Below are 12,531 nucleotides of genomic sequence, written 5' to 3' on the forward strand. Positions count from 1 at the left end.
GTCTGAGAAAAATGTCCAGTTCAAAACACCGCATTTGTGTGCGCGAGCCGTTTTGGTGTCATTTAAAACCTGACAGGTTTATCTACCTATAATGTATGGAGCAAAGTTCAAAATAAATTTAACTTTTCATTTTTGGGCCATTTTTCTGAGTGTTTACTCCTTTTTGATACACCCTCTATAGAATCAAAGTTTGCATAAACTTTCGTATAACATACAACTGTCGTATGCAATGAAGAGGGGCATCATCAATGTACATTCAAAACGGAAGGAGGTGATCAATTATTTATTTTGGTAACGGCAGACCATAACAACGGTTCCCAAGTTACAACGGTCACGTGACAATTTGTCGTCATCCTGTCGGTCAAAGTTTTTCTATTTTTCAATGCACCTACTGCGGGGCAATTATTCAATATAAAACTTAAAGGTCCAACGGATTTTCTCGTGTTAAGTGGCACGGAAAAACAGTTCTTATCTTGCAAATACAACAACTACCGTGCATGAAAGATAACCCAATCATTATATGTCGACATACTTCATAATAGTATGAAGTATGTTGACACAAAAGGACCATGCAACAGGACCATGTATAAACGGTGCATAATGCAACTATTAACTCAGCGAAGCGGGACATAACCATTTTCATGGGTGACTACATCTTGCGACACAACACTGTTCATAAACATTTGTTACTTCCCCGACTGCGGACCTACTACGGACTGCTTGCTAAACTGAACTGATTTGGCCAACAAAAAATCCCCAGTGCTTCCAATAGGTAAGGTATACGTTTAAGCATGGAGGAAGGAACATGGTTTAAGTACGCTAGCTCATTGAGTTCACCTTAAAGCGTCCATGAAATGAATTTTTCTTAGGAACGCATTTTGTGCGACTTTCTACTCCTCTTAAATGTACAAAAACTGTTTGACATCCCTTTTTTGTTAATTTGTATTCAAAAGTGCACTTCTTTAAACTAGTATGCTAGCTCAGTTCACCTTAAAGTGTCAAAAGGCGTGAAATGAATTTGTCTAAGGAACACATTTTGTGCAACTTATTACTCCTCTTGAAATGTAGGCATATGAAAACTGTTTGACATCCCTTTTCCGGGGGGGGGGATTAATTTTATAGAAAAGTGCACTGCTGTAAACATTTTAAATTGTCCATGCTTTTCCGTACAACTGAGGGCGATGGGACCGATCTGACCGCATACCGGGCGACTGAGATAATCAAACTTGTTTGATTTGTTTGGCATTATATTTTCACCGGATCCAGGGCAAGGGGGGGCGCTTCCCCCCCCCCCGGAAAAGCACCCCAAAAAACAAAAACAAAAAGGAAAGAAGGAAAAAAAAAAGAGAGAGACAAAAGAAAAGAAAAAGAGGCTCGAAGTCATAATGGTGTAAATTCATTAATTCAATGGGTGGGGGGGGGCCAAAATGTCCCTGCCCCCTCTAAAACTGATAAATCGAGAATATGTTGAGAAATACAAGAATTTTTTGGGAAAATATGTTTTGCCCCCCTCTAGAAAAAATCTTGGCGACGCCCATGATACCTAATGTTCCCCAACCCTTAAACCTCACCCAGCCTTACCTTATAACCCTAACCCTAACCATTATCCCTAATCCTAAGGATTTCGGGGAACATTGGTAAAGCCTATTAACGACTTGTTTTCGAGTCTACGAACACACGTGATTCTCCTCACAAACCGGAAATAACATGTATTCCCTATCAAAATACATGTAGTTCGAGTGAGCAGTTTGACGTTACTTGAATATACATTATTCGCCTAGATACATCCGCATGCGCAGTTAATGTTGTTTTGATTTGGGTTTTTATCTTTTAGCAACAAAATTAAACGTCTCTCGTAACGTAACGCCATGGGCTGTGCCGCAGGACAACATAGCCAAGACGATGGTAAGTTTTCAGAGATAAATCCTCCTCTAACCCACTGAAAAACTGTGCTGTCAAAATTGTATATCAATGGTACACTGTATTATGAGGCCACTCATTTTAAAATCGCAGTTTTTGCAGAACGTGCCCTGTTCTGCTGAGATAATGGTCGCATTTCATGCAAAATATGTTTTGGCAATAATTAGGCCTATGTTGTGCCCTTGCGCAGGCTACGTCTCAGTTGTGCAGGGGGGTGCTCGGGGGCTTGAGCCCCCCCCCCCCCCCCCCCCAAGAGCTTGTTATTTTTTTTTAGTCCCACGATTTGACCTTGGTGATAATGATTTTGTATGTGGCCTATTTTCGAGTAATATAATAGGGGTGTAAGTGGCGCCATCACTGTCAAAATAGTCCGCCCAACAACAACAACAAAATTCTTTTCTTTTCTTTATACTGGTGTAAAGCTGGGGGTAAACTGCCGAAAGAATGACACAGTTCTCAATCGCTTTCATACCAATGAAACCGAAACGCTGGCATGATGGGACATGGGGTCGAGACAGACATGGGTCGAGAGCCTCAAATTGTCTGATATCCGCTATTTTCGTCAGGTCTTTATTAATGAGCGAATTAGTGCTGCATCATGCCTGTATCAGTCGACAGAAACAGAATGAGAGAACTCTGGTGCTTAGTTTCAAACAAGGAAGTTGATGCCCAAAATAACATGTATTATAGCCTTTCGCCAAGGCTACCGTGGCTGAATTTACCGGCATCAGAATGAGCAAAGCCGCGAAGCTGTAAAGCGACTGAAGCGGAGACGACATGCGCAACTCTATAGCCACGATGGCCTTGGCGAAAGGCTACATGTACAATGACTTTGGCGTGGGACTGCCATTCTGATTTCGGTGGTACATAAAACAAAATACATGCGTATGGGTCGTTTTTATAAATTTTGGGTCCAGAGTGCGGCAATTTTCCTGTCCTTGTTACCTTGGTATACTATGTATTTTGTCATTAAGAAGTAAGAATGACTTCAAAAGATTATTTGTTGGGTTGGTAGTTTACTATTCATAATCACTCATGGAGATGATTGCACGAAATAGTGCATCAGAATTATAAAATCATAGGTGTCGGATGTAACAAGGATCTAGGACAGGACGAAAATGGACCCAGAAGTTATAGAATGACCCATTATACTACGTCCTATTTTATTTTGGTGCTTCGCTTGTTGCCTTGTCTTCTCTCCAGGCCACAGCGACGTTGATATGCAACAGCAAGATGACAAAAATCATGGAAAGGTGAGCGAAATAAAATTAATGATTTAAATAAAGAAATAAATTGTGCTTGTCCGGTATTAAACACTATATGTTTAAGACCGGTTGGAGTCTGGATGCTGATTATTACCCTCGCCTTCGGCTTGAGTAATTATCAGCATCCATGCTCCGACCATCTTAAACATAGTGTTAAATACCGGCCAAGCACATATAATTCACATTCATAATTACCTTTCAGTCAAACAAAATCAAAACAGTTTGGTCCAAAAGTCAAAACAAGACACAAATTGTAAATTTCCAACAAACACCCCTCTATCTAACATGAGATGGTCTCTGGTATTAACAACTCCTAATATGGAGATTGGCATGCGCGTCGCGCCTACTGCGTTATGTGGCGCAGAACGCAGCTGTGCCGTCATAGTGTGCATTTATTTTAGGACTATGAAATACGGACTCACTGGTAATATTGCACATGTCTACGTGAGGATTGTGAACGTTCAACCAATAAAGCGGTACTGGCACCGGATTTTATAGGAGTTCACATTTCATGTGACACTTGAAAAGTGTTTAAGACCAGCCAGCCGGTCTTTATCAACCGTGCAAACGTTTATCATGCGCGCTGACAAAATGGTGTTTTATTTTTGGCTATTTTTGTTATCTATTGAAGACTGGGAAAGAAAAGATATTTCTTGCTAACCCGCGTGGATTTGGTGATGCGGTATACTTCGATGCCAAGCTTATGTATTCGGAGGGCAGCTATATCTTGACGGATGTTACTACAGGCGGCCTGGCCTACCAAGCGGGATTGAGGTAAACAAAATAGGACGAAATTATTCTGGCTATAAATGCGTGCTCTCCCTCGATAAGCCGCGTGCGTGTTCGTGTTCACGCGCGCGTGACACGCCCCACGCGCACGTGCCACGATTTTTTTCCAACATCCGGTTCGTCAGTGAAAACGTCATACACGCGCGCGCAGCGGCATTTGATAAACGCTCGAGTTGCGTTTCCGGTTCCATTCATGCTCTGCTACCCGGTTCGTCAGTAAAAACGTCATTCACGCGCGCCCACCATTGATTACTAGTGCCTATTGGCTACAAACGCTCGAGCTGCGTTAACTTCCGGTTCCAATCTAGCCTTTCACCAATGCCATCATGGCTTAACTTGCCCGCATTCAAAGCGGCGAAAACGCGAAGCGACTGGAGATGGAGACCACACATGCGAGTGGCGAAGCCACGAGGGCCTTTTGTAACTTGTCGAGAAATTCTTATGTTTTTCTTTAAAATTTCGATTTTTCTACCTCAACAGGGTTGCGAAATTCCAACCAATCATCAGCCTTTTCGTGCGTGCGTGGCTACTACCCGGACGCGTCGACGCGTCGGATGCTTGCACAAAATGCGAGTCTAGTTTTCCACGAGATTGTGACTGCGTAATTGTTCTTACATTATCTTATTTTAACTTTACTTAAAAAGGTATTTCAAGAATTTATTTGAGGGTATGAACTTATTTTTCATCTGAACTTACAGTTATTTGCTCTTACGTTTTCCTTACTCACCCTTCTTTTAAAAATGGAAGCGACTAGGCAAAATCCGCGTTGTGATTGGTTAACCTTCAGCACGCTTCTTATTTGCATAAAAACTATGAATAATTCAACAAAATCAAGTTGTAAAAGGCCTCGTGGCTTTGACACTCGTGCGTGCTGACTTAATCTTTGCTCCAGTCGCTTCGGGTCTTCGCAACTCCGCTGCTCTAAGCCACGAAGGCCTGAGCGAAAGGCTAGTTCCAATCGTGCAGAAAGTGATGCAGGTGACGTCACACTAACGAACCAGACACCGCTTTAAGTACGCATGGTAAAGTTGAGATGACGTCACACTAACGAACCGGATAGACATGGAATAAAAATAGATCTGTAGCTAGCTGGGTACGGGGTGCACACGTGCCCATTCCCTGTGCGATGACTGTGTATGACCACTATGGGAACAGTCGTGGCACGCGCGCGTGAAGGGGTGTAACTTAATTGACCTATCGCCGTTTGCGAGTTAGCCACGTCCCTTAGACAACCCTATTGAGTTTTTGTACACTAACTTTTGTCTCAGATTTTGTGCGTTCCGCGTCCATTTGTACATCATGTAACTGGACAATATTTCACAAGCTGTGTTGACGCAATTCTAACGTGATTCTACAGCGATATACACATGTATGTCAATGTGCACAAAGTTCTTTATATGACAATAATAAAACAGCAGCACATTATTTTTGTGATATAAACAAGCTGCAGGTTTGGAAGACATTGCATGATGTCTAATAATTGTGAGTCAGTGCAGTTTCAATAAGGAGGGCTCCCACGCTTTGCAGGACCCTCTGAAAAGCATAAGAGTATGGTGATGAGTCACTTTCATCAAAAGAACAGTGCCTACCATTTCTGATCTTACCATTTAGATCGTGTGCGTACTGTCCGCGTGCCCGAGTCTTTAACACGTCTCATCACTGTCTGTTCTCCCTTTCCAGGGATGGCGACCAGCTCATCGGAATTTACGCCAAGAACATCGAGAAGTACAGCCTCCGATACATCCTGCAGTATCTGCGAGAGGAAGTGGAGAAAATACTCCTGCTTGTGAGTTGTGATTGGGCCTACAGCAAAACTATTCACTGGGAAATAAAGTAAGGACTCGACACCAAATGAATAAATGTCCTTACTTAATAACACGACGTCAACATGTAACGTTTGAAAGGATGGTTTCTACAAAAAAAAGTTTGTGAGCACTGCGTCGCGCGTTATATATACATCGACTGTATGCAGTCCTTATGCGCCATTATAACACCTCACCCACAGATTCTGTGTCTTGATTGGCCGAGAGCGAGTCACATGTTACTTTCTAATTTTGCTATCGTTCTGTGCACGGCCAAAAGTACTATGCGCATAGCAACCAAAGTACTATACCATTAGCAACCAAAGTACTATAGACCGCTTGCAGACGCGATCGATAATTGACGCGCGAAGGTGCAAACGCCATGTTGTGGGACAAAATGTGCATGGATAGATATACGCTTGTCCCACAACATGGCGTCGCGCGCCTTCGCGCGTTTATTATCGAACGCGTCTGCAAGCGGTCTATTTCCACGGCGCGGTATTTGTGTGCAAATGCATGCTGGTGTGCGCGTTGCGCGTTGCGCGTAGCGCGTATTATTCCAAAGAGAGCGCGCCGCAGACGTGGGTTCAAACAGTTCGTGAAGGGGTAGTTTTTAAGAGAGAAATACATTTTCCACCAATTTTGTATTGAAATTGAAGTTTATTTCGGCTGTGTTCAGATTTAAATAATTTGAAATATTAAAATCAAGCAGAATCTGTGGGTGAAGTGTTATAAAACAAATATTGAATGCTTTATCTCGTGGTGAAGTAAAACTAGCCTCCCTCGGTGATCCATGGATCATTCTATTTTCCCTCGGCTTCGCCTCGGGAAAATAGAATGTCCATGGATCACCTCGGGAGGCTAGTTTTACTACACCACTCGAAGCATTCAATATTTGTATACTATATAGTGCGCTATTTGGTACATTTAAATTACGCAATTTCAGGGGTTCTTCTTCTTCTTGCGTGTGAAACCAAAACAAAGAGGTAGTTAGATCTCTGGGTGCTTGCTGAGAAGCCACTCTCGGGTTGCTGCATTTGCATCAACATCGATCAGGCCATGGTACTCATTTGGGGGGCGATAGAGGGGGCACTCGGAGATGATGTGGTCAGCAGTCTGCTGCTCCGCTCCACATTCGCAAGCTGGGCTCTGGGATAGGCCCCACCTCCACATGTCAGCATTGAAACGCCCGACTCCGGTGCGGAGCCTGTTTAGTTTAACCCATGCCTATCGCACAAGGCGTGATGGGAACCAACATAGCGCAGCAACATCGTACCACTGGTTCCGACCATTCGTTGAGCTGATCCAGAACTGAATTTGCGCATGCGTACTACGCCTGGGCTTTCAAAACGGTGTTCGTCCATGGCAAAAACTCATGATCAAATAAAAGAAATCGGTTACCGGTGCCTTCACACACGGCCGGTATACGGATCAATTTTCCCCTAAATAGTTTTGATAACGAGTTGCTAACAGCTTGACTTTGTTGGGTTTTTTTCTAACAGGAATTTAAGCGCAGCCATGGCGGGTGTACCAAGTACATATGGTCACGCTTCGAACTCACCTTTCAAGGTAGGCCTTTTGAATAAAATACTAGTTAAACAGAGTGCAATAATACAGGGCGCCATCAAGAGGCCGCTTTTGAATGTCATGCATTTTATATCTTTAAAGTGACATCATAATAATATTTATCGGTGTAGAAGAAACCGCTGGCGGCGGCTACTGCTACGAATAATTGTCACAAATCAGGATGAATTAGATTGGTTAAATACAAATTTGAAGGAAAAGAAAACTTCTGCCAACAACAAAATACAAGTTGGCATTCAAAATAGTTTAAGTACTTTTTGTACAGAAACAGCCCAGAGCAAGTTCGGCAAGGACTACGGTCAACCCTCACTTCGCTTGACTAAAGTATGGTTGGACTGCTCTAGTCAACTACAGTGAAAACTCGATAGTCTGACCTCAGGGGAATGGGCTCAATTAAAGTTCGAGTTAAGCAGGGTTTCAAGCCAGTGAGCCAATAACCCCCTTTTTTAACATCAATTGCACGTATATTATTTGTTACAGAGGGTGTCCCAGCAATCATTGATGTCCAAATAGTTGAAACTGACAATGACGTGATACCCGATTCGATGTTGAAAGATGCCATCTATTGGGGCGGTGCTCCTATACCAGGCTGCGAGATCTACGTGGAATCGAAGGACCAGACTCTTTACCTCGGCATCGACAAAGGAAAGCTACAGTTTATGACATACGACAAAAACAAGTGTGAGTGGTATTCATAGGTCTCTCTCAAAATACAGATTGCCACGTGCATCGGTATTTGGGCGTCAAATTTCCGTTACAAAAAATGACGCGTCTCGGCTGCCTAAGTCAATGTCAGTTTGTAAACATGTTTATAGCCTATGCTAAATATTTTCAGCACGCATGAGGTAGAAGAAAGTGAGTGTTTAGAACTGCGTTTACTCAATAAACACATTTTTTGGTCGGCCAGGCAATTATATCCACACATAGGCAATTAATACCTAAAATTGAAAACTTGGTCCCGTGGTCAACTTGACCTCTCTTGGAACATTACTCATAACTCTGTCAAAGATTATCGGATTTGGAAGTTTGATGTCTCATTTTATAGTGGAAAGGCGTATCTTTCAAACCATACCTATATTATTCATGTTGGTTGCACATTCTACGTCTGGTATTCCGTTATATTTTGTTTGCATTTTTTTTTATACACACTGTATGTCATTACTCTGTCATAGGTACGTTTTATGGATACAGATATATCAGCAGCATTCCACCCTCCCAGGGCAACATAGTGGCATACTCTCAAGAAAACTTCGATCCCAGCAAGCCCTCGGATAAAAACACGCCAGCGGCGACCGGGAAAAAAGACAAACCCCAGCTTGACTTATTGGTAAGTATAGCCTAACGTTTTGGGAAAATGATAAATAGCAAGAGAATAATAACAGTTGTACATCTAGCGGTAAGGGTGGGGTATGAGAGGGGGTGTATTGCCCCTTCATGTGTCTACGTTTCGCCTTAAGTTTTAACATGTTTAACCCTAAAACTAAAAGGTCCGGGTGGAATCCGCCCCTTTGAGTTTTTTCCGCGATACCCTTGCAAAAAAAATTTTCCCGACCCGAGCTTTCCTGACTTTTTAGCCTCGGGTCATGCAAAAACTTTTCAGAAAACTATTTTCCCCATAATGTAGTGTACACAATGCGGAATTACGTCAGCGCATGTGAATAATTCATAAGCCGACAATTCCCTAACCCTTTAACCATGACATTTCTTTTGTACGTTCATATTAAGTAGTTCTATGCATATACCGATTGTCATAATGTTTAGTCACTCATTGCTCAAGATCTGAGGGGGGGGGGGGCGGAATCAAAATATCTTGGCTCCTTTATGGGTTAAGAAAAAGAAAGTGCCAGACCTCACAGCCGCTATTGATACTCTGCCTATATTAACAATTAGTGATCATGTAGTAACAAACGGATAACGTAGCACCAACATTTCAAAGTCCCCTCACTATAAAACGACTTTTGACCTTAATTTTCCCAGAAAGCCAGGCAAATACACCGCAGCTTTCAATTTACTTCATTTCGTGGATGCCTCAAGTATAAACTCCGTGTAAACACGGGGAAGCTGAACGCAGCCGTTGGATATAAAAAAAAGTTTTTATTGCGATTGTTTTTCCTCTTTGAAACGAAAATAACTACAATTCCTACCAATAATATTCGAGCATAAAACTGCATTGTTTACTACTGTAAATCAGTTCATGAAACAGTTTGTTAAAAAAAAAATTCTCGATTTTTGGGCAGGATTTTCCCAGTTCCATGGTAACGCAGACAAAATTTCCATCGAATGACCGTCTCTGGTTTCAAACATTGAGCACGGGATCAGCACCAGCATTTAATTTAGAGAGTGCGACACATAAAGGTAATTATTTCCCCTCATGTTAAATTCAATGTTGTAGATCTTACCTAACTCTGCGTTCCAACGGACCGATCCATTAAGCCCCGCCCACCCGGCTTTTGACCTATCACACAGCTTTGAATTGTGTACGAGATGCGTGCACAAAAAATGTCCGAAAGCTGGAACATTGTGTAGTGTGCATGTGGCATTGGATTCATTATTGCATAGATCCGTTGCACTGCCCAGTCTGGAAATCACCGGAATGTTGACGATTGAGATTGTTTACTCGGTTGCCACAAATTAAAAGATGAAATGTCAACGGGAGCCCAAATCTAAACAATGCCTCACCTACTATAGTATCGAGGGTCTGGTTGAAAAGAAACTATTAGTGTCGAACTTTTCCTGAGAGAAAACGAAAACACCCTGGCTGTTTCCTTCCGACGGAGCAGACATTTTGAAGGAAACCCTACGTATTTCATTTCTAGCCGATAAGTTCCCTTGGGCGTTGGTCCCTAACAGGAGGCAGCTTTGTCCATGATGTTGGACGTATTTTGCACATGTACAAAAACATGGTGAAAGTAGCGTGGGTACCAACGATACAAGCGTTTCACACCGTACGTACAAAGTCATAGCACACTCCCTGTAGGACATCACATACCTGATATCGCACAGGGAGTGTGCCATGACTTTTTATAAACTCAACACGTGATCGTTCTAGGCCAATGAAAATACAGTATCCAAAACAGAGGTATAACAATAACATTTGACACTTGCCTATACAAAATCGCAGTGTGAAATTCCTCCAATCGACTTTAATTATCCATTTCTAATTTCTTGTGTTTGATATTAGGGTGGTACTTGAGCAGAGATCCGAAAGACAACTCTGCGTATTTGACGAAGAAGTCCACGGCGACGGACCTGCAGATCAAGGCACTGCCGTACACCCTAAAATGAAATTGATATTGTATTTTTTGATCTGCGAAAAAGATCTGACAATTTGGACAATTAAACACCGGAAAGTGAATCAGCAAATTAGACCTATATTTTGAGACGATAGACCGGCCTTAAATACTGTAAGGTCAATGAAATCAATGTACTGAATGTAAGTATTGCTCTGTTAGCGTCTTGTAATAAGAAGCTATAATGTGCACTCAGGCCTTATGCAAAAATAATAATGCCACTCTAATGACGGCAAGTCCTTTTTAATATGATTGATGGTTGTTTTAGCTTGTCTGTATTAATAGTCTAGAAGAAGTGTAGCCTTCTAATTACGGTACATCAAAATGAATAACGCAAGTGTAACTAGGCAAGTAACCAGGTAACGGAGTTGTTGCTTACTGGCACGTTCGCGATCGCAAGAGCGCATCACCTCAAACCAAACATAACTTGATTATTTTGAGCGATTGCAGGCGCTTTTTTCCAGTTATGTTTTCTGTACTATGATGGTCACCCATTTTATTCCGCACCGAAAAATGATGACCAATGCCAGGGCCATTTATTCGACGTGAGAATTTAAAGGGCGTTCAACTCGTTTAAATCATAGAAAGACATTCTTGCCAAACCTGGTAAATACAAAACAGATTGGTTAACATAACCAATCATAGGTTGAAATAAGCAATACTAACTATTTAATAATTATGTGTCCAACCAATCGGTTGGTTAAACACATATTAAACAATTGTTGGTTATTTCAACCAATGATTGGTTATGTTAACCAATGATTGGTTATGTTAACCAATTTGGTTTTTAGAGCGATAAGCTATTTTAAATGAAGTTATGTTTGCCTTGAAATTCAAATATACACTAAGCCAACAATAATTCATATCCCATATATATGAAAAGTACACTAAACACTGATATTTCATTTGAATGTGGTTGTCAAGAGTCAAGACATCAATGTTTAATTCTAGTACCCATAAGAAACCGTTTTAATATTTCCCATTATACCCAGAGGTAGCTGCCAATCAATCAAAATATGCTTAATTTTTGTTTATAAGCATAGAACAGCATTATTAGAATTATTTTAGTTAAACATGCGTTTTGTCGTCGAAAGCTTGTATTTGGATTTTTACGGCATAGACAAGCTCAGATATCAAATCTAATTTAAATTTGGAATAGCTTTGGCAAAGTACACATTAAACGACATCCACTTTGACAAAATATAAGTTCTTAGTCAAGTACGTGGTTTATGAATATTCAATGCTCTATTAAAGAAACATTTGATATTAAAATCAAGCAGGTCCGAGTTTCTTGTACAAATAAGTTTCTTGTACAAACTGCTTCATTTTGTAAAGGCCACACCTTAGCATCTATAGTTTGTTTGGAGCGCTTGCCCCACAACCCCCCCCCCCCCCCCGAAAAAGCAAAAGAAAAAAAGAGGGGGAAAAAAGAGAAAACAAAGAAAAAGAGGCGTGAAGTCGTATTGCTATAATTAAATGGGTTAAGAGAAGGCAAATGTCCCTGCCCACCCTCGAAAAATGATGAATCGAGTATATGATGGAAAAGTACAGGGATTTTTTATTGGGGAGGAGGTGGGCTTTCCCCGCTCTAAACAAAAATTCAGGCGACACCCATGCACTGGGCTGATATACAGAACAGCCACCAACAAGATCTTCTTTGTATTAAAGGGAATGTACAACATTTGCTTTTGCTGGAATTTTCAGAAACAAGTAGATTTGGAGGATTTAGTATGTTAGAAAAAATATTGTTAAACTGACTTGTTTCACGTTTTGGGCTTGTAGATGCTGGAAAAACCAAGAAAACCTATCATGTTCTTGTAGTCTGGTTCCCTGACCCCACTTAAGATGAAACGAAGCAATTAATTCACTTTGGGGAATCGT

General features: G+C 41.4%; 1 protein-coding gene across 2 annotated transcripts; it reads left to right on the top strand.

The window, feature by feature from the left end:
- The first annotated feature begins 397 nt into the window (after positions 1–397).
- Positions 398–11,943, top strand: LOC119719369. Of its 2 annotated transcripts, XM_038188798.1 has the most exons (10): positions 398–772; positions 1,835–1,905; positions 3,124–3,173; positions 3,817–3,959; positions 5,655–5,760; positions 7,279–7,345; positions 7,841–8,041; positions 8,533–8,687; positions 9,598–9,715; positions 10,542–11,943. In XM_038188798.1, the coding sequence occupies exons 2-10, from the start codon at positions 1,869–1,871 to the stop codon at positions 10,643–10,645; spliced, it is 981 nt and encodes a 326-aa protein (XP_038044726.1). In that variant the 5' UTR covers positions 398–772; positions 1,835–1,868; the 3' UTR covers positions 10,646–11,943. The 2 variants fall into 2 exon arrangements, with proteins under 2 accessions (XP_038044726.1, XP_038044725.1); XM_038188797.1 differs by lacking the exon at positions 398–772 and having other exon boundaries at positions 1,695–1,905.
- Positions 11,944–12,531: the final 588 nt, after the last annotated feature.

The sequence above is a fragment of the Patiria miniata genome, unplaced genomic scaffold (genome assembly GCF_015706575.1).
Source record: "Patiria miniata isolate m_02_andy unplaced genomic scaffold, ASM1570657v1 HiC_scaffold_8, whole genome shotgun sequence".
NCBI lineage: Eukaryota > Metazoa > Echinodermata > Asteroidea > Valvatida > Asterinidae > Patiria > Patiria miniata.